Raw genomic sequence first — 23,344 nt, 5'->3', positions numbered from 1 at the left:
GATTGAGATCATTAGCTCTTCTGCATAAATGTTCACTGAGGTTATAAATCAAGTGAGAAGTGGGCTAATTTACCCATAGACTTCCATTCAAAGAGCTCTTTTTGCGACCAATCGAGCCGCCCCCTGGTGGCTATTTAGTATGCTTACTTCCGGTCAGTTGCTGTGATGATGAAGATGCTAATGGGAACAAAATGTAAGCCTCCAAATGAAACCGTTTCCATCATATTGTTTTGCGCCAAGTCAAACTGAGTATAAACTCTGTAATTTATATCCGGCAAGTTTTTGGTCTGAGATATTTTATTGATCACAGTTACCCAGCAGCGGAGACAACAGGATATTGACAGTTTCATGGATCATGTTTTCCCTTACACGCATCAAATTCCTAACTAAACCAAACTGAAGCATAACCAATTCTCAGTGCTACATCCAAGATATGACAGCTGCAGGACTTTAGACCTTGGACAACACTATAATCTGAGTGTCTGTAAATCATCTGCATGCTTTTTTTGCTCAATTCCCAAAATGGTCATTCCCTCCCCAACAAGCAGGAGTATCTGAAAACAAAATCCATTCTACTGAGGCAATACTGGGACCTTCTCCAGGTGATTCGTGTCCCTGGACAGTGTCAGTTAAACACAGCACATTCATCCGATAATCAGCTCCTCTGATAAAGATTCAGGGGTTTTAATGATAATCAATGACACTCCAGGTCTGTTAAATATTTAATTGGACATTTTATCTGAAATGTTCTTAAGTTACTCACAGTAATGTTGTTAAAAATGATCACTCAAGGCTCAAGTATGCCTGCAGTCAAACTGTAAAAGTAGTTAGAACACATTTAGGGTTCCCGCACATTAGAAAACAAATACGAAAGGTGCTGAAAGTATCAGTGTCATGTTTTGTGTTAATCTTGTTTAAAACGTTCTATACAACAAAGAGAATCCAAAACTGACATAAATGTATACAAACACATGTGGTTTACAAGAGATTAAATGTAGTGATTGGTGTTTTGATTAAAATAAAAAGCTATAGCCATGCAGTTTTTTGATTTGCATACACTATCATGTAAAATATGTGACGTTTAGGAGGCTTTCTTGGCAGAAATTGAATACTCTACCCATATGTTTGTATAAGATGACAATTATTTTGGTTTTTGTAGCCTTAGATTAAATCTTTTAAATACACCTTAGGCCCTTCCTAAGGTGCATTTAAAAGATTTAAGACTGCCTTGCTTTATGGAGACCACCATCTTGGGTCATCATGTTTCTAAAGCTGCCTGAATGGACAAACCATCAAAGAACGACAGCCTCTCTGAATGCGAAGGTCCGACATGTTTGGTGGTGACAGTCGATCAGTGGTAGACCAAGTCGTTCTGGTTTTGATTCCTGGCTTCACTAGTCTACATGTCGATGTGTCCTTGGGCAAGACACTTGCCCCTGACAGCTGTGCCATCAGCTTGTGAATGGGTACGAAAGATGTGCTGCACATAGATGCGTTGTGGTCATCAAGACTAGAAAAGCATGCTATAAATGCATCCATTTATATCCATTAACCATTCTTGGGAAAGGAAGGAGTGCTTTGTTTCTTTGTTCCGCCCATGGACAAGTGGAAAGGGAACATGCTTGTGACCGGACAGTTGCCAGTTTGAGTCCCCACAGGACAAAAACAAGCTTGGTTACCCCTGAGCACCCAACCCATATTGCTCCCCAGGCACGGCTCAGTGGGTGCCCACTGCTCCTAATTCTATAGGAAGGTTAGTAGTAGAGGATGGTTAAATGAAGGAAACTGATAAAGGACTAATTTATTATTTATTTAAATGTTCTGCAATCTACAGTCTCACCATTAGATGTCACTAGTTCTTACACAGCGGTCCTTTGAGTAAAGTGCACAAAAGTGAGTAAAATGAATCTAGAAATTGCCAGAAAAGGTTGCTTGTGTACTTCTGATGAAGCACAATCCACTTGAAATCACCCTGAGTAAAACTGAGTCAAGAATGTCTGCATAAATACTGTTACCTTGCTTCTTCTAGAAAAGCAAATACCCCTCTGTGATTGACATTTACACAACTGTCAGAGCTAATCTTCACTGACTGATAAAAACAGGCCCACAGTACATGTCCAGCTCACGCGCCACGGGAGAGTGAAGGTGGACTGGATTCACCATTTCTCAGCTGCCACACACACACACACACACACGCTGGTTCAGCGGAGAGGAGGAGACGTGGAGGACGTCTCCGTCTCAGTTCTTCCATCCATTCATCAGTCAGTCCGCCCAGGAACCGTTCTCCACCAGCGTCCCACGGCCAGTCTGCGCGAGACTCTCCACCGCGAGCAGTGGTCCACGGTCGCACGCGCACAAGGGAGGGAGGAGGGCAGCAGCAGCAGCAGTGGGGAAGGACGTGGAGAGAAAGACGAGCCAGTCTGACAGTGTTATTCCCCCGGTGATGATGTGGAGACGCGGCGGGGCACAGAGGAGCTACGTCCGCCGCTTAACTCTCACTATCAGCCGCTGACTGACCGCACGACTCTGACCGGTGAGTGCGTTCATTTCCCCAAACTACCACGTTGATCATTTGAAGCTAAACGGTTCAATCTTGCGTTAACGCGTAAATAAACGCAGCAGTTTGTAATAACGGAGCCGCTGCTCCTCTGGTATCATGTGTTTTTAGTTTATTACTACAAGTCTGTGGTGAGGACTGACCTGACGTCCTGCTTTTCTTTGCTAATCTGTCACCAAATGTATGCTCTCGCACTATCTACGGGATTTAGGACAGCGTGTGTGTATGTGTGTGTGTGTGTGTGTGGAGTTAGTGTAGCCTGAGAGATGTGCACCGTGCGGGCCGTGGGATTTGACGGAGGTGTGTGTGTGTGTGTGTGTGAAAAGCGGTCAGTTAGTTCCTTCCGCTTTTAGGAGGACAAGTCGATCTTGAAACGCGACCAAGGTCTATTTTGGAGGAAAAGAAAGACACCGGCCTCAATTGAGCTTGAACCGTGTCTCCCAGCCATCCTGTTGTCATGGTTACTAGCTCGAGGAGGCTGGGAGAACATGGCTGTCGCGCGCTCCCCCTCCCTCTCTCTCCCTCCCTCTCTCTCTCTCCCTCTCTCTCTCTCCCACTTATACACAGAAGGCTTATTGCCTTGTCCATCTTCTGTTTGTTTATGTCTTTCTAAGTGTACAGAGAGACACGTTAGACAGGCAGGCGCATTGTATTCTCCGTGCACACTTTAAAGGGACAGTTCATGTTTTTTTGAAGTGTGTTTTCATGAGGTATTGACACATTGTAAACACAGACTTTGCCATGTACACTGCTGCTGAATGCTGAGTCTCTAAAAAAACAGCGCTTGGTGGTCTCGCTGAAAAAAATGGCTGCCTGCAGGGACACCAGGAAAACTGATTTAATTAAAGTCTGACAGAATTAACAAATCGTCATATATTTAAACAAAGGAGCCATATATTTATTTGTATTTTCTGGGTTTATTCCTCCTGAACAGCAGGGGGCATAAAGGTAAAGGCCGAGGCTGGCCAGGAGAAATGTTGCTGCTAATCTTGGGGAAGCAAACAATTTTTGACTGTGTTGTTGTTTAAGGTTTAAAGACTGTATAGAAACGTTATCGGAAGTACTGTCGCAACAGAGTGTGGACAGTGTGCAAATAAATGTATTTTGAGTTAAAGTTTATCGAGTTACACGTAAGCACGATTTACCAATTAGCAATCAGTAATAAATGGCCACTACAATGAGAATATGTTTACCACTTTTCCTCATCATGAGATCCACCCTTTCCAGCTGAAAACTGAATTTTACTGAAAGCTCACCAAAATAAAATCTCTGTCTTCTTAAAGGCCCTTATACTTCTGCACGCATTGTGCGTCGCTTATCGAATACTCGCACATCAGGGTCCTGTAGTATCCCACTTCACCATCGGGTGGCAGTAAAAGTCTGGACACAGGAGATACTACGACGCGTTGAGATGTATATCAGGACCATACAGTATCGACAGTATCTTAATGGTATGTCCGCTGCTTTGTTAGACTGTATTTTCATTTTCTATAGAGAAAATCAACAGTTCTTTCCTTCTGTCCCTGATGGTAAACATGTGAGAGTGTCTGTCTCAGGCTGGTGCTGGGAGACAGTGGCGCACTCTGCAAAGTCACAGCTGACAATATGTCAATACCTCATGAAACCATGCTTGGAAAAAACCATCCATCCATTTTCTACCACTTCATCGTCCACTTAAGGGTTGCAGGGGGAGCTAGAGCCAATCTCAACTGACCTAAGCCACATCCTGGACAGGTCGCCAGTCCATCACAAGGCCAACAACCATTTTGCTAGTACCTGGTACTTGGTGCGAGTCGATACTAAAATGTGCCGTCGACAGGCTGCCGGCCACTGATTGGTCAGAGAGTGTCATGACTGGAAGAGTCATGAGCATGATCGTGAGCCAAATCACAACCTGTTCAGCCGTTTTTTATTTCATTGACTGTGTCAGACAGTGTCTGTGCTCTGGTCATGAAGGAAGTACTGAACTAATCTTTTTAATTCACTGATTCTAATGATTCAGTACACTGAAAACAACTGCTTTGCTCGTCACAAGTTTATGTTTGTGTCACGTATAAAACGTTTTTTATGCAGCCGTGCTATGATGGGCCTGCCCACATTGTGCCTGTCTCAATGTATGATGAACAAACCAGACTTTGTTGAGCCAGATTCGAACCAGTGACCTGTGAGGCAACAATGCTAGCTACTGCATTGTCGTGTGGCCCCTGAACGACTCCTTTAAAGCAAAAATAATGAATCACTCACCGATAGCACACAACTCAGACGACATTATGTTGACGGTGAATGCTGGATAACCACACACACACTTTAGCCCTTATTCATGTGAATATTACAACAATACAGTGATTTTCTTTGGCAGTAAAAGAGAGTGAGCTTTGGGCAGAGACTTGCTGCATCTGTGCTCCTTTAGGATGTGGGTGGCTTCTTTAAACAGGTGTTCGATAGCAGCTTATTTTTCATCTCAAGCCCAAAGTCATTATTATCTTAATTATAGACATTTACATGTCTCGTCTAGGTTCATTGTTGTTAATTCCCCCAATACAACTGTGGGCTCTCCCAGGCTAAAGTGCAGCTCCTTCTCCAATGTAATCAACTTGGACTGAGTGTCAGACGTCCAGACACTCCAGCAGCAGGCGCCGCACCAAACTGTCTATCACGTTTGTCTTCCTTCTCACCGCCTTTCTCTTTTTTTTAATCTTTATTAGCTACTACTGTACCAAACATGATAAACAATCTCAGTGCACGTTAAACTATGTTAAGAAAATAGGTTATTTGAAACAAAATAATGTTGTTTTTTCCATGTGTGAGAAAGGGTATGTTATTTTCTGTGTGTGTGTGAGAGATTATATCTGAATTTGCATGACAAAATGGAGGTGCCTAGGGAGACAGATCACCACATTACTGTGAGCATGAATTTAGATGTAAGCATTTAGGGGGACAAACTGAGAGTGGATGGTTGACCTCGATGACACAGAAGGGACATAGTGGGGTGCTTTGGGGGAGCTGGTGAGCTGCTCCGCTCCAGTAGGCTGGTGTGGTTTAGTTGCAGGCTCTGTGGTCATGCTATTGTGACCTGAAGGCAGGCACAGAGCCTCAGCTAGGAAAGCACTCTGGACGTCTTCCAAATCCAGATTTTCCTGCTTTCCTGTTGCCAGCTAACAACCAGGAAATGATTCTTCTTCCTCCCTGTCTGCATCTGTGTTTGTAACACAACAGTATTTTTGAAAGGTGACTCCTTATCTGGACTCTCTCGCTCTGTGTGTGTGTGCACGCGGGCTACAGTGGCAGTGCTGCACTGGGTCTGCACATTATGAACAGGGTCAGTGGGTCATTAGCAGTGTGAGACTGTTCTGCTTCATAACAAAGGGATGAGGAGCATGAAGAGCTGATTATCATTGATCATTTCAGCACATATCTTCATAAAAAAACATCTTGATTACTTACTGGCTCTTAATGAAAAGCATTTGTCAGGTTATCCTGATGGTTTTATAGTAGTTGAAGTGATTTAAAGTGTGGTTGTATATAAGGTATACTGACACATAGTCAGCACTACTGAGAACCACACTCACTGATAGTATGGACACCTGCACACATACAATACTGTTTGTATGCAGGTGTCTTATTAACGTGTTCACTGCTTTTTCTTGCTATTAGCACACGTCTATAAACTGTTTACTCTCCCGCACCAAAGTCCAGAGAGAATAAAAATCATAATGTTTTGCTTGTGACACACTGGAGCAGCTGGTCTACTGCTGCTTTGTTTGGTAAATGTGTCGCTTATGTAAATTGGAACATAGGTTTTCAAACACTGATGTCACAAAATATCAAATGTACACTTACTGAGTGAGGCAGCAGTGTGTCAGCAACTCCTGTGGTCTGTTATGTAACATTTTCTCCATAGACATTGGTGTGTGGGGGAGTGAGTCGATTACAAAGCATTGGAATTCTTAGCCTCCAGTCAGAAAAGGCTGTCTGTCTAACAGTGAGAAAATGTTTCTTATGATACTAAAGATATAAGTGTGAGCCTTTTTTGTCAAGCAGCTAAAATTTTTCACAGTTTTCTTTGTGTCCCTGCTGTAAGAGCAAGCTTTTGTGTCCCAAGCTGGTGATTTGGCACAGGTGCATCGGGGGGCACATGTGTCAGTATCTCATGCCAATATACTTCAAAACACCTGCCCCGTGCTTTTAAGCGAGTACCTATTATACTATCCTTAGTGTTCATTTAACAACTGACATTTTAGAGAGTGAGCTAATTAACTTTCATTCAATGGTTGCAGTGAAGTTTGTCCTTCACACCTCTTGTGTCTTTCAGTAAGAAAGCCCTGATGAAGGTACACAGAACAATAAAGGTGCACAAATGGCTCAGATTAAAATGAGTGCCAGCAACACTACAAATGTAATGAGGCTAGACAAGTTAATGTGGTTAATGAGCTGTCTGTTCACCTCTTACTCCCAGTGAAGGCTTGTGCATCATCAAAACATGTGTCTGCACTGCAGAATGGATGGATGGATGGATGGAGGGATGGAGGGAGATAGATAGATAGATAGATAGATAGATAGATAGATATTAAGGAGATTCACCTCATTTTTCTGGTTGTGTCATTTGTAAACTCTCAGGGAATCCTGGGTAATCCTCTCCACTGCATCATCTTACATTCAGTAACGGCCAGTAACATCTGGCCGTGGTGCAACTCCACTCAAAACAGGAAGAGCGTTAAGTGCCATGCTTAAAGGCACAACATGCTTAAGTATCCAGCTGTTGTGTGTTTGTGTGTGTACAAGACGAAGCCATGGTTTGCCAGTTTGGGTTTGAAGAGCAGGGACTGTACACTGGCAGGTGGCATGTGATGAATGCAGATGGATGAACAGGAAAACATAGTGGGGGCGCGGGGGATTTCATACACAATTTCAAGTGTCTTAAACCCAGATACTTGTATCACTTGTTAGTCAGTGTTTTTATTTTCAGAACACAAAGCAGAAAAAGATGCTTGAGGTGCAACAGAGCAAACCCTATCATCTTTATTAATAATCAATAATCTACATACAACAATCTACTGTAGAACATGTGTTGGTAATGAAACCATTACATGACTGTAACATTTTGTAATGTTGTTGGTTATGTAAATCCTGTTTTATGCAACATTTATAACATTGGTTCATTTGGTGGCTCTTTGAAGCATATTCTTACAATGATTGCACCACTGACTCGCAATAAGTCACGATAATTATGTCAGAAAAACAATTGTTTTTCCTGTATTTGTGAAGCCTCCAGTCAGACTATACCTTTTTCTCTTTCTTTGGCTTCGAGATCAGCCATGCTTATCTCTGGAGATTCCCCGCGGACTGCGGCTCTGTGTCTCAGGGAATCAATGAATTACGCCATAGCGGGTGTCTGTGTGCTCTGTCTTTGCAGCGTGTGTGTGTGTGTGTGTTTATGTCTGAGTTAGAAAGACAGAGAGAGATATAAAAAGCACAAGAGACAGCGAAGAGCTATTTAATGGTGACTGGCCTTTTATCCAGCATCATCCTCACTGGATTGATGGTTTACATGCCTGGCTTGGCAAGATTTCAAATGTGTGTATGTGTGTTTGGATGCCCGTATTTGTTGCCTTTTTAGGACCTTTTTCTGGCATAAACACTGACCAGTAGTCCTCTTTAGGACCAAACCTGGTATTAACTGGTTATGGTTAAGGTTATGTATACCTCTATCCAAATAAATAGAAGTCAGTGTCCTAAGAAGGATAGCTGTGCAAACCTATATACAGCTTTGTGAGGACCAATAAACGTATGAGCCACTGGAAGGGAGGTCATTTTGGCTTTTTTTTGGTGAAATTAAAAGGACTTTTTAAGGGGTTTTAGGGTTAGAGTTAGGTTTATGTAAAACTTGGGTTAAAGGTTGGGGTTAGCCATGTAGTTGTGATGGTTAAGATTACAGTGAGGGGGTTAACAAATGCATTGTTTCTATATGAGTTTCCTCACCGAGATTGCTGTACAAATGTGTGTGTGTGTGTGTGTGTGTGTGTGCTCACATGATTGGCAGATGGTCTGATCGCAATTAAAGGAAATTGATAAGGCTTAAGAACCCCAGTGTTCTGCTGACAAAAGTAGAATGCAATAAGTCTCTCTGCTGATAGCCATTGTATACACAAAGACACAAAGACATACCCACTCTGAGCACACACACACTGGCTGTGTTTCGTCTGGGTGTCTGAGCATGTCTGCCTTCTCGCCTTCAGCCTCTTCACAGAGCTGCTGCTCACTTCATACCGTCTTGCTGTTTTTCTGCTGGCTAAGACCCATTTACCTCAGAGAAAAGGCAGCGCTCTGTTAGACTGTAAGAAAGAGATGGAAAGAGAGAAGTGAAAGCAGGATGGCGGGGACAAAGACAGAGACAGAAAGCGAGAGTGAGAGACCTGTTCAGTGTTTCCATTTTTAGAGATCCGTCACAATTTTGTTTGTGTGTGTATGTGTGCATGTACTTGTCGACGTGTTTAATTAAGCACAGGCGTCTTTGTGTAATTGCTTGAATGGATGCAAATTGTGCTTGTTCGCATATGCAGAGTCCATGCACATGAACATGAGCTGCCAACAACTCAGGTGGAAATGTGTTGCAAATATTCACGAGCTGCGTTCAGGATTATTTGAGCTCATGCTAATCACCCAATCATTTATGCAGAAACATTTTTCAGATTTATTAACGCTGAAGTGCACGTTCCACTGTGATGATGCAGTATAATATACTACAATGCTGCATGATGAGGCTAAATAATGAATTGTATTCAAATCAAAATTGCACTTGCAATTATCAAACTGCATTGGCCGCAATTATTCTATTTTTGTTTGTTTGTCCTTTGTTTTTTTGCCAATTAATATTTTCATAGTGCCTTATGTAAAAACTCTACCATGTATTTAATCACAATGTCTGTCAGGAAGAATTCATGCCAGAATCTTCTCTCTGATGCCATACATCACACAACAAGATGCATTGTTTTTCTCAGTGTCTCCTCTCTCAGAGAAGAAACAAACACATTCAAACTGAACCATGAGTTGGCTGAAATAATTTATTGAGGGATCAGTCAGAGCAGCCTTTAAGATTATCACTCTTTCAGCAGCAGTTAGAGTAAGAGGGATTAGGGGCGCGAAGGCTGATGATGCTGCACTGTATTTTTTAAAGCTTTACTTCTTCTTACGTATTTTAATGTGTGTAGGACAGTAAGTTCACTTAGCTAAGGAGTGTGCTGGCTTACTCTTGGCTTTGTTGTTGTTTGCTTCATCAGTATCAGTATCTGTGAACACTCAGCAACAACGTAATGGCCTAAAAAAGGGAGTAATTCAATGACATGTCTGAAATACTGTGGCTGTGTGGGTTTTGCATCATCCTGTTGGAGCTCTGATGAAACATTTATTGAGCCTGTGGTGTCCTCCTGTACAGGACCCAAGCCAAAGCACTTGTAACATCATAGAAACAGATTTGGCTCACATCCGAACCTGCCACACATCTTCCCTCTCGTCTCATTGATCCTGTTTTTCTGCAGTTTGTGGTCTAAATCCAGGATAATACTGGGCTGAACCCCTGTAAATATTTTACTGCAGTTGTGCTGCCGATGAGATCTGGAGTGTTTGAGGACAGAGACAGTACTTCACCAGTGCAGGGATACACTTTGTAAAATCTGCACCATTAGTTCTTCTTTTACTTAAATTGATACCACATTGAAATAATGTAAAACTTAATAATCCCAATGAAGTGCCAAATTTTGTCTCCAGCTGTGTCATCCATACTGTTATCTTTATATTATCTGCACTATTAAATTAGTATTTCTTTATTATTAGACTAATACAAGTTTATGATGATAGGATGGTTATAAATCCTCATACTCAATGGAAGTAATCAATATTTTGCGGTCAGAAAGACTAAAACTATTAATCCTTTATCAAAACTGTTGTTACATTTTTGGTCGGTCTGTCTGATTACACTTAAATTAATTCTTCACACAGTTCTTGAAAATGATTTGTCTCACGTGTAATCTGCTTAATTTTCCCGAGAAAGAAAAGAACAACAAATCAAAAGCCAACATTAATTCACGTATAACCGGCTCAGCAGAACAGTAATTGAGAGCGGCTCATTAGCATTTGCCCTTGAGTCTGAGTGAGGAGCTCAGTGTACCTGCTGCACAGAGAAGGTCTTCACAGTGCAGGGAGTCACAGAGGCTCTGTGTTCAGATCTCACACTACTCATTTAGAAAAAAAACAAAATCAGTGCAGAGCTGAAAACATCATTTTGAGTTCTTCTTCTACTCTATGTCTGCCTGTGTCTCTGCTCCTCTGCTTTCTCTGTTTACCTTCTCCTTCTTGTCTTTCAGAGGTGTTTTTGGATCATATGGTGCAGAGGACACAGTGTTCCAGCCATATGTATCTCTGTTTCTGTACCACACACACACACCTTGAAGCACATAGCTGCTCTTTAGTTCAAGGTGACCTCTGTGACTCTCAATTTAGGCTATATCATTATCTGCCATAGTTAATGTAGTCATTTATAAAACTGCCTCCCCTCCTCCTCAATGTGTCTAGGTGCTTTGTCTTTTAATTTTTTGCTGATTTTTTTTTTCTCTCCCAGGTTGCTGATCTGACGCTACTGCTTCTCAAAGCCTGAGTGGACAGGCACCTCCTCCCAGTGTGAAGACCACCATGACCCAGGAGGGGCAGGATCTGCCCTCTCCCACCCCACCAGAGAACCAAGCGGAGGCCAGTACATCCACCACTGCCTCCAGTGACTCACCTACAGAGACCCACCGCTACAAGCTGGGGGTCACAGTGAAGGACGACACAGAGGAGGGGAAACTACAAGACGAGATCAGAGAGGGCGATGACGAGGCACAGGGGGAGACGTGTGGGGATGGAGAGGGGAGCGCAACGGGAGGAGAGCTTGAGATGAAAAAGGAGAGGGTAGGAGGCAGTGGAGATGAAGCTCAACAGGCAGACGAAGGGGTGAAAGGAGAGAGTGATGGCACAAGAGGGGAAGGATGTATGAATCCAGAGGTGGAGGAGGGCGCAACACATGTGGAGATGAAAGAGGAAGAGGAGGGGAAAGAAAATGAGGAGATGCTACAATCTACAGAGGCGATAACACACCCTCAACCAGCTGGGCGGTTAGTACACCATCCTTACTGTTGCACTCCATCACTGTCAGGGTGTGAAAATCTTGAGGTGTCAAATGTGATCTAAAGTTAAAACGTTTACCATAATTACACGTGTGTCAATCACACGAGCCTTTAGTTTAATCAATAGAGTACAATCACCACATAAATGTAGTCTCAACCTTTTTAAGGCTCACTCTTTTTTAATAACATAGGACTTAATTTGTGTGTGGGCAGACTGTGTTTATGTTTTCCACTGGTTTCTCCAAACTGAATACTTTTAATGGCGTGCCATTGTGTGGTTCTCTAGTACATAATTAGTCTAATGTGCTTTACCAGCATTTTACAAAATGAAAACGGCAAAAAGCCTCAAATGAATGGAAAACAAACATCATGTCATTTTTAAAGGAGCTGGACGAGCCAATCAATTTTCTAACCGCTGTAAAAAGTGTGTGTGTGTGTGTGATGTACATGTGTATAGATACTGTATGCAGTTCACACATAAACATACCCTAATATGCCGTCATTGTTATTGATTTACACAGTTTTTAGATAGAACACATTTTATGGGTTATTCTTGTCCATCAGCAGCAAACCCACATCGCTTCAGTAGATTCATATTCTTTTTAATAAAAGGGATGAAACGCTAGAGGGGACAAAAGCTTCCATCCATTCACAGTTGCAAATTGGACTGTGCTTTTTCATTTTTCCTCTTGCTTCACTTGTCACTGTGGCCATCCAACCTGAAATATCTGCCCATTGTCCGTACAATACTCCTGAATAAAACCCTTCTTTATAATGTGCACAGACCTCAACAAAAGTGACTGCCGTATGTTTAAGTCGTAAACTCAATATAATCTCACACTTTCCTCTGCTTCCTGTTGATACAGACTGGCTAATGGAATAGGTGAGAATGACGACGAGGATGACGCTGTTGAGGAAGACGAGGAAGGTGATGAAGGAGTTACTCATGCACACCTGGACACTTTCAGCTCCAACTTTGAGATGAATGTAGAACAAGCTGATACAGAGGTGGAGGACGAAGAGGAAGAAGAGGAGCAGACAGAGGGAGAGGGAAGAGGAAACCAGGACAGCTTCAGCTCAGCGTTTGAACAGATTGTTGAGCAGGTTGATGTTCAGGAGGAAGAGGAGGAGGAGGAGGAGGAGGAGGAGAGGGAAAGAAGCAAGGTGGACAACAAAGATGGCTTCAGCTCCACATTCGAGCGCATCGTAGAGTCTGCCCTGCTGAGGGGCGGGACCTGCTACAGCAGCCTGGACTCTCTGGATGTGCTTTCACTTACAGATGAGACGGACAGTTGCGTCAGTTTTGAAGCTCCACTGACGCCGCTCATCCAACAGAGGGCACTGTTACAGGGTCCGGAACCTTTGGAGCTGGAGCTGGAAACTGTTCAGGAGCAAGAAGGGGCTGAGGCTGGACCAGACGCCCCAGGTGCTGATCTAAACACAGGGGAGAGCAAGGTCCCTGGAGCTGGAGCCATGGCTGGGGGAGGAGGAGGAGGAGGAGGAGGAAGCCCGCTGAGGACCACCATACCAGGGAGCAGGTCAGAGTTTGTACTGAGCCAGCCTGGACGCTGGGCCATCCCTAACGGATACCACGCAGACTCTCAGGAAGCCATGGACAGCTGTGGAGCCATGGTCAACTCTGTCAGGTAAGACAAGAACACAATTGGAGGTTGAACTATTATTTTTTTTACGCCCATAAAGGTCCAGTGTGTAAAATTGAGGTGACATTATTTTCATTTCACAGAAATGGAAAATGAAATAGTTATTATGTGTACAATCACCTGATTGTATGAAGTGTTGTTTTCCCTTAGCCCATAATGAGACTTTTATATTTATACTGAACGCTAGGTCAGCTCTATGAAGGTACAATTTTGTACAATAGCCTGTAATGGAAAAACTAAACACCTAACTGAAGGCGTCATAGGTTTTCCAATGCACTTGGAAGGGAAGTGTGAGGTGAGAGAAGTTCAGCTGCAACATGTGACTTCAGTAAAATCCTGGTGACCACAGACGCAGTTAAGATATTTGCATGGGTTTGCTTGGATTCATTGGCGTGGGTTCTGACTGTGACCTTTTTGACGTTACCCTAAATAGTGAAGGGAAATGGTTGGTGTTAATAAATGACAGTCATTTTCCAACTAGAGCCGACAGGGATCAAAAGAACATCAGCTGATCTTAAGACGTGTTCAGAAGAAACTAAGTGGAGTCTAGGTTTGAACGAACGTTACATGGTATGATGAAATTGAGATTTGATTGTCTGTTACTGTTATTGTACCTTGGGATATTTTTAATATAATAAAATCCATCACGTTTCCTGTTCAGTGTCATGGGCGGGACATTTTACTCACTTTTATTTTCAGATTAGAAATACTCGTCTTTTTCATTCAAACTCTAAACGACGTGCATTGACCAGTGTCTCAAAATGGTCTCGATCAACAGTGTCTTGATGTCAGAGGCAACGACTGCAGCATGTTTTATTTTATAATTACTTTAAATGAACGTGGAGTTAACAGATTGCATTGTGTCCTGCTGCTTCCAGGTCAACTGCAGCTTTGCTTTCTATGTTATGGTGTGACCTTGGTTTAACCAGCAGGTGGCGTGAGCACCAGCTGTGAGTTCAGAGTGGGGTGGTTTAATGTGGTAATCTGGCTCTTCAAAATTAAGTTTGTTGTGTAAATATGCAATATCAGTGGTCAGACACTGTTGCAGCTGTGAAAATAAAATGAACAACAAAAAAAATAAAGAAGAAGAATCCAAGCTGTTGACACTCAGCTTAAAATCTGTCGTGTGTCTGGAAAAAGAAAAGTTGGAGTTGAAGTGCACGGCTGGATAACTCGGTGCACTTCAGCATGAACATTACATTTGCCCACTTCAACAGCAACAAGCAAACAGCAGGCTGTTTACATTTTAATGGAGTCAGCGGGACTGTTTAAGTTGAACTGTTGTGTATGTATGCAACGAAACAACTCCTTCCAATGTTTGTCTTCATAGTCGAGGGTCTGATAAACTCAAACAGCAATTCAGTGCTGCACATTGTCCTGCTTAAAGCATACATGCACAGTAGGGAGAGATAAAGCCAGTGCTGCTGAATTGCAGGAGGTTTATCCTTGAACGTACACACAGACAGACACTGTAGGGCTATTGGTTTCATATTATTTCAAATGTACCCAGGCCCTTTGGTGTCAATATAACGTATCACATCAGTGGACTGAACGGCAAACGCATCGTCTGCTTAGTCTCGGAATAACCAGCTGACATTTATGAAGGTGAGGATTCATTCACTCTATTTGTCATGTGCTGGGACCCCGAGGAATTCTGGGAGTACGGCAACAGCTGACACTACTTTCCTACATCTAATTACCTTAATAGCACCAAGGAGACAAAAGAAGACAGTGCTGAGCCACTGGAGTTGAACGTGGTTGCGGGGAGAACGCCATGAAGCCTGAACTGCATCTGTGTGCAATCCATGTGGCGCTGCTCTTTTTTCTCCACCACTAACCCCCCGCACAGTTTCTACAGTTACACAACGACTGGAATGTCAAATAGATGCACAGACCTACAACATGATCTGTTCAGTTAACCACTGGGATTTGTTCTTAGACTCTCCTGGTGCTTCCACAGCTCAGTCGGAGTTATGAGGTGAACGGAGGGTTTTTGGACGTCAGCTCCCCGCCTCCTTTTTTTCTCGCCTCAGGCTACAGATGTTGTCCTTTAAGCACGGTCTTGTTTCCTGACCACCATCGCCAAGCTGAATGAGCTATTGTTTTTGTCATGACATCATCGTCTTCAGCTTTCCTCTGCCCAGAAAGGCCTTAGAGTGAATGTGTGTGTGTGTGTGTGTTCTTGTATGGAAATCTTTGTGAGGACCAAAATACTTAGAAACCATAGGGAAAGTGAGGACATTAGGCATTTAGTTGTGCTGTGTAAGGCTTGAGTAAAGAGCTAGGGAATGCATTATGTCTATGAGTGTCCTCATCCTGCACAAACGTGTGTGTGTGTGTATGTGCGTGTGTGTAAGTAAGTGATCATTACTTGATACCAGCCGGCTTGCCAGGCTTCTGAGCACTTAAATATCTTGAGTGGATACATCTGCTGGTCCTTCTTAAAGTGATAGTCATGCGTTGAAGACACTTGAAATGTCCAATTTATCCATTAAACATCTTTGAGGATTTAAAGTGAGAAGCTTTAGCACGTCAATCACAGCTGAAGCACAGGCATGTTTTTTTCTCCTATATCTTCTGGAGGATGACGGCAGTGTTAGTAAGAAGCTCAGCATAACTGGATTCTTTTTTTCTCGTTCGAAGGACTCTGTAGAAGCCAGCTAATAGTGAAAAGACAAACAGGCAGTTAAATTGCATTTAATCCAAACCTCAGAAGCTGTTAGTGATTTATTGCATCCATGAAACAGAAGTGTCAACGTGCAATTATTCATAAAAGCAATAAAAGCTGCCCACCGTGCTGTTTTTCACCTTAATGTCTACTTACTACACAGAGTACATTATCTCATCCATGTTAGTCTGTTCTGTCTTTCATCTCTTTTTCCCTCCTTCACGCTGTCCCTTCATCCCTTTGTTTGCTCCGTCTCACCTCGTTCCTCCACTCGTTCCTCCACTTTTATCTGTCTCATCGCACTCTATCTCATCTCCCGTTGTCCCCCTCCTTTCTTTTTAGCATCACCTCCTTTTCCATTTCCCCTGCTTGGCTGTCGTGCTGCTGCCTCTTATCGCTCATTTCTCTCCTCTGCCGTCCTCCATTCTTGCCTGTGGGTCGCCACAGAAGTGTCACAGTGAGACATTTTGGCACCGCGTCGTCATGGACAACTCGTCTTTTTCACTGCAGGGCAGAGCAGCTGCAGATCGACAGATTTAAAAATGGCAAGTTAGTCACTTGTCAGTCAGACATTTATTTGGTTTATGGGTTCGGGTTTTTGCCCGTAAAAATAAACTTTTCTTTTAATAGTTTCTCTCTACAACCACTTTTACCACTTATAACCTAAAAAAGGTTGAAACTCATGGATTGATTAATGTTATTACAGTTCTCTCTGACATGTATGTGAGAACAAAACTGAATCTACCCAATAAATGTTTAGATATTGTGTTTTTCTGGATGCTCCTGTTTCCTCCGACCATCAAAACATATGTCATGGTAATAATGCTCTTGTCAGTTGGTCCCTGGGCGCTGCTCCATGGCTGCCCTCTACTTCTAGTTTTAGGAAGGTTGGGTAAAATGCAGAGGATGAATGTACCAGAGCAACATTGTCGTCTTTACAGCTCAAGTCTGTCTTATGCTCTCACTGTGTTTTTAACAAAGATGGTGAGCTTGCAAGACATTAGTCTTTGCAACAACATGAAATATCACTGGGTTCCATCAAACCCAAATATTCAGACAGATTCAGGCTGCAACTTTATTAATGACCCTCAGAGCTGTGATGATGCACTGGGTGGGGATTTTATAATATTACCTCAGTCAACTGCTTCCTTTTGATTCTCCTCCTGCTGATTATTCTGACATCAGTGGATAAGACATGTGAAGTAGGCAGCTGGTCACGGGGATGTTTTGCTGACATGTAACATGAGGTAATGAGAGGTGGAAGTTTTCACTCAAACATTCAGCAATCCACCATTTTAGTTCTCAGGTGTCTCAGTCTGTATAGTGTAGTGTGAGTATCAGTCTCATTTGGTTAATTAGTCCATCAAAGTCTCAAACCCTACAGAGAGGGTCCCTGTGGGATTGTTACTGAGGTTAAAGTTGAACAACGCTGCTTAAACTTTGTTTCTGTCTGTTAGGGATCAACTAATATGGTTTTCACTGATTCAGGTCAAACTCACTGCATCAGTTTAAGAAAAGCAAAATTCTACCTATCAAAAAACCCTAAATATCATGTAGATTCCTCCTTAAGCCGAGGCTGTTAAGAGACGTGTGTGAGAGCTTGTAAAGAGACTGATTTCAGTGTGAGTAGTACTGGACACAAAAAAGTGGTCTTAACCCTGTCTGTCTGTCTATCTGTCTGTCTCATGACTGTCTATAGTCAGCTAGTTGAGTCTCACACATAAACACACTCAGACATGCTGAGTTAAGAAAGCGCACCGACACTAATGATGACTATTTTTACGCATCAGAGCACAAACACAATCAAAAGTCACAGTATACGTAGGATATTTATACAATTATTACACATACAATTTATTCATATATGTGTGAGCAGTGTATATGGCCGCACAGGTACAGTATATGTGCAGGGGTGAACATGCTGTGTGTGTGTGTGTGTGTATGGTCCGCCCCATGGCTTCTAAGCGCACCACATCTAAGCCCAGCTGATAAAAGGCAGAGGCAGATTTTTCCATATGAGAGAAGCAGCTCCGCTGTGTGCACTAATCTCTTTCATATACACTGTGTCGAGTGCAGGCGCGCTCACACACATGGACCAGCAGCATGCATGTGTAAACAAAACAGTGCAGAGATGCTCGTGCTTCCTAATGCTTACTCGATGACACGGATACTTGGAGGTCTTCATATCCAGCTCTCACACTGTGAGAGACACTGTTTCCTGTTGGTCTCTGTGTGTGTGTCTCTCAAACACACACACACACACACGCGCTCTTTCAGGATGTCACTGTGGGAATAAAACCCTCAGCGTGGTTCTATAACGCTGCTGAAACATCCTGCAGATTATCCTCTCCTGGCTCTCACTCAAGCAGTGATATGGACACACACACTCATAATCACACATGCAACACAAGCAGAAACACACACACACACACACACACACACTTCTTTTTTGTTTCACCCTCACCACAGACACACAAGACAGTAACTGAATCATTTCAGCATGGACAGATTTATCCCCATATATTATTTATAGCTCAACACAGTGCTTTATGACACATCCCATGCACTGTGTTACTGTTCCGCCAACGCTGTTGTTGAACGCGGCTCCTCTGACCACAGGCTTCACTCCTCTGAGGCGTCTGTCAACACACTCTGTGCAACATTTGTGTCACATTTCTTATTTGTTGTTACCTGTTCTGTCTGTCTGAATCAGCCTTGTCAGATGAAGTTGTTTGTTTTTGTGTTCCATCAAATTCAGTCCCACACCTGAACGCAGTTGGTCTCACCCTGCTCAAAAAGGTCACCATTGTTCATTGTCTGATGTTGAGTAGGTGGTTTTATTTTGTTATGTCCAGAGAGTTGTCTTTAGTTGGACTGCTTTTAGCGTGCTTTTACTATCACTTCCGTGCTTTTCATTATTACTCGTTGTATCTATTGCTGCGTTCAAGGTCATAAATAGGATGGGGGTACATGGTAAACAACCTAATTTCAAGCCATCAATAAATGAAACTTTATTTATAAAGCACTTCTCATTACAAGGCAATGCAACTCAATGTGCTTCATGGGATAGAAACATAATAATGAAGGTAAAAACAACCTACTACTAGGATTGCCCCATGACACTATCAAAATATGAACTATTTATGAATAGTTTTCAACATATAAAAAATGAATTACATTTTTAATTGGCACAGAGCAATCAATGCAGTCATCACATTTTTGCTAAATGCATTGTTTTTGTGATTTCAGTTTTTAAACAATTCATTGTTCAGCCCTTTTGATCATTTCTTATGTCTTATGGGCGTATTGTCTATTTTGGGGTCAGTCTATGCTGATTGACTTGAGAACATGCCGACTGACATAGAATTACAAATGTGAAGCCTTTCTTTTAATATCCTGCAAAAAGGCGCCTGTATCTCGTCTCGTGTCTCCTCTTCTAGGTAACTACAGCGGCTAAATCAGTTTTTCCCTTGTGTTGGCTGCTGGGACAAGATCACATCTGTTCAAGAAGAGGTTTATAAATGATGCTGTGCTTTGTGTGTTCATGATAAAGGTTGTCCATGAGTCATGGCAGTAAGCTGCTCAAAAACACAGATGTTTGACCAGTTTTTTTCAGCAGAGAATTATTGGTACAAATAAAAAAAAACTATTCCAGTCCCATTGCTGACTGAAAATCTGTAAAAACAAGGCTTTGAGTCAGGTTACAGTAAGGATAATGTTAATACTAATCAAACATGATCTTTATTTTCATTTACCACCACAAGTATTACACTTGTGACCCAAGAGCTGTTTATATATGTCCTCTGTTTTTTGTCTTCTTCTGCTTTCCACTATATTAGAAAGAGGAAGGAGAGATTTAGTTGTTCAATTAAAAATCGGCGTGTTTGCATTTTAGCTTCTTCCTTAGGACATTTTCTGCTACAAACACACAGTTTTTCAGGTCCTGTAGACGGCGTGTGGGCCAAAACCTGGTCTGAGGCCCTGGTATTGTCAGGGGTTATATGTGAATTGTGGTTGGGTTAAGATTTTGGCGTTATGGTTTAGGTCATGTAAATGGAAGACAATGCAGTGTCCTATGCACAATTATGTGTGTGCATGTGTGTCATGGGACAGTGTGGACACAAGGAAAAACATTTCATTTAACAAAATTACAAAACCAGGACATTTAACTAATAATTATGTAATAAAAACAGGAAAACAAGCAAGTACAATTAAAAAAACGCACACACAAAAAAACCCTACACAAACAAATATAGACAAGACAAAGACAAAGGGCACTTGACATCCAAAGGCACTAAGGTGAGAAAACTAACCACAAGAATTTGATTTTACAGCATGTTTTTGACAGACTCAGCAGTGCTACGCCAGGTATTTAGAGTTTTCATTAGCCCTGTTGATTTGAGCCGTGTATATGACGTCCAAAAAGGAAATAATCCAAGATTTTATAGTTAGGGCATTAGGTGGCTTCCAACAAGTTGCAATCATTTTCTTGGCTGTTGTCAGTCCAGCAAAGATGATACGCTTTTTAAGTTTAGAAATGTTGAAAATTGACAAACCATTCAGAATCAGTACACATACAGTTACAGGCACTGTTTCATGTTCATCAGATCAGATAGTTTGGATGCGACCTTGACCCAGATTCTGACAGAAGCAGATGCAAAGATGTGCGGCCATCTGCCTCGACCGGTTGGGGTGAAAGGAAAAATGGGGGACAGAGGAGAGGAAGGGGAGAGATAGAGCAAAGGACAAGAGGGAGGTGAGGTAGAGATAGAAGAGAGACCAGCAAACCTGTTAACCTGCTTTGTTTGTATGCTGCCTTCACATGCTATCGGAAAGATGATACAGATGATGAATAATCGGAGTGTGTAGGGCTGAACAATTCATCCAAACGATATCAAAATCGCAATTCAGCCTCCTGCAGTTTTTAAATTACAGGAGGTGCAATATTGGTGAGATAGAAGAGAGAGAGCAGCAGCCCTCATGTGGAGGGAGGATAAAGTTGTAGACGATTAATTGATTGGATGGATGGAAGAGACTCGAGGGATCTGTGGACACAGAAATCCAATCATCAATTCTGATTTTCAAATCAGATAAGTGTCACTTCAGAATGTGGTCCTAGATCAGATATATGCCTGAGATGTGGCCATGTGAAAACGGACTTATCATGATCTATGTGGCTTTCAATGCAAGTCACTTGGGGGTTTATGAGTGTGACTCCAATCTGCTCTGTATTAAATCGGAATTGTACATTCTGGTCTGCTAATGTGAACGTAGCCTCGCACCAACCTCCCCCCAACTATCCCTTTAAAGCAGAGGAAGTCGGGGCCATTGTGGCGCTGCCAGCAGCAGCAGCAGCAGTGTAATTCATCAGGAAAAGTCTCAGGCTCCGCCCCTCACATCCGCTCGCTCTCCTCTGAGCTTCCAGTCAAACTTTGAGGAAAAAAACTTGTGTGTGTGTGAGTGTGTTGACACTGAGGTGGAGAAATAACGCAACCTTCCCCATTTACACTGTAATTATATGATGATCAGACTTCCGCTTTGAAGTAATCAGATTGGGGTCGAGGTGGAGTAACGAGCCGGGGACGATGCAGACTGTAGCGGCTGCTGGATGATGAGGCGGTGGGAGAGAAGCGCGCCTTTCACCGCTGCTTTCCGAGACCTGAGCGACGATGTGGAAAGAGGAATACGATGCTCACTTCGACTTTTTGCTGCATCTCCTGTAAGTGTCGTTATTTCTTCCGTAGAGCAGAGCTGCTGTGGAGGATTTTGCCTCAGAATGGGTGGGAACAGTTAATGTTATGCTGCGTGGCAACATGGAAATAGTGAGGAAGCTGCAACTTTACCCTGACGAAGACATCACGGTGGTCCTTCTATACCTGTGGGGACTTTATCACACTAAAGTCTGTGTAAAAAAGAGTTAAGACACTGTTTGATTTGTCCATATGAAGACAGTGGAAGTTGATCTCTGCAGAAGTTAACACAAAATCACTAAAATCTTTGTTATACCTCTTAAATTGTATGTAATGACTTATAAGAATGGCATACTTCTTTCACTAGTCAGTCATCACTACCTGTACTAAGTTAACTGTAACTAACCATTATTTTCATTGCCTTTAATTAGTTGGCTTTATTCATTGGGGGGTTAATGAACTGATGGTCATGACATATTCCTGGAGCTTAAAGGGTTCACGTTGGTAATGTAAACAGTCCAACAGTCCAACATGTACCCTGTTTATAATGACCGGTCAGAATAATTCAATACAGACAGTTTATTTGTCATGACTTTATCTGATGTCCTGTCACCGCGTCAGTTCTTAAAAACATACAAAACATACACAGAAGTGAGTGAAAATGTGCTAGTTAACGTTTTTGCTCCTTCACTGGTGCCTCACCAGTGAAGGAAAGAAACAGTGCAACTGTAAATTTAAGCTGTCTCTGTCCATGAATTTGTCTTCTTTCTAATTGTACATTTTCATGCTCAGACCAGTGTTGCCACAGAAATACTGCACTTCCCGTATTTACTGATTTGTATGTATGGAAACAGAAGAAACGTCAGAATTTCCAGTTAATCCCATAAATGAGGGTTACCTGTCCAGACTGTACCACCTCCGTAACCCCCTCCACACACACACACCTCACAGTGCAGACACAACTTGTAGATATGGGTGGTGAAGAGCCAAAGCGATTAGTATGTGACTCACTGGCATGCACCATCATGCTCCCTATGGCTGACACACTCCTGCAGACAGAGTGCTGGTCACAGAGTGTGGCCTGAGGATATACAATTGTGCCTTTAAGATAGACAAATAGTTTTACTGTGTGCCACATGGCCCAGCCTCGATGTCTTTGACTTTTAATTTGTGTTTATGTTTTATTATTACTGAGGGTGTTGATGATGGAGCCTCAGGACTGATTTGAACTTTGAATGATTTATAAAGTCTAGCTCAGTCTGATGAATTGATATGGTCAGACAAAGTAAAAGCAGTTTCACTGCAAACACACAGTCAGATGTTTTTTTTATTTAAAAGAAATAGAATAAAATAAAATAATAATTTTAAAAAAATCATATAAATATAGATTTTTGCTCCTGAGTTAAAGAAATTCTTCGTAAATGCTTTGCTTTATGCTGCTTTCACTTTCAGGAAGATGATTGAGTGTGTTACGTTCAAGTGTAGGGCTGAGCGAAATCACAATCCAGCCTACTGCAATTTACACTTCATCTTGTTCTACAGACTGAAGAGATCATCTTTGGTTCTCACACATCTGCACAAGTAATCATTTTAAATATGTTTTCCCAATG

The 23,344-nt window shown here is 42.3% G+C and overlaps 1 protein-coding gene across 1 annotated transcript in view; it reads left to right on the top strand.

Annotated features, from left to right (window-relative positions):
- Positions 1-2,027: 2,027 nt before the first annotated feature.
- The window catches only part of psd2 (pleckstrin and Sec7 domain containing 2), a 34,314-nt gene continuing 12,997 nt past the window's right edge, over positions 2,028-23,344 (top strand). The window contains exons 1-3 of the mRNA XM_044040455.1: positions 2,028-2,533; positions 11,172-11,703; positions 12,582-13,361. Coding sequence (XP_043896390.1) covers positions 11,243-11,703; positions 12,582-13,361 — 1,241 coding nt within the window. The 5' untranslated portion in view covers positions 2,028-2,533; positions 11,172-11,242. The remainder of the gene's footprint in view (positions 2,534-11,171; positions 11,704-12,581; positions 13,362-23,344) is intronic.

The sequence above is a fragment of the Solea senegalensis genome, linkage group LG12 (assembly GCF_019176455.1).
Source record: "Solea senegalensis isolate Sse05_10M linkage group LG12, IFAPA_SoseM_1, whole genome shotgun sequence".
In the NCBI taxonomy this organism is placed as follows: domain Eukaryota; kingdom Metazoa; phylum Chordata; class Actinopteri; order Pleuronectiformes; family Soleidae; genus Solea; species Solea senegalensis.
The sequence above is the reverse complement of the archived record's forward strand: the minus strand, read 5'-3'. Positions and strand labels throughout refer to the sequence as shown.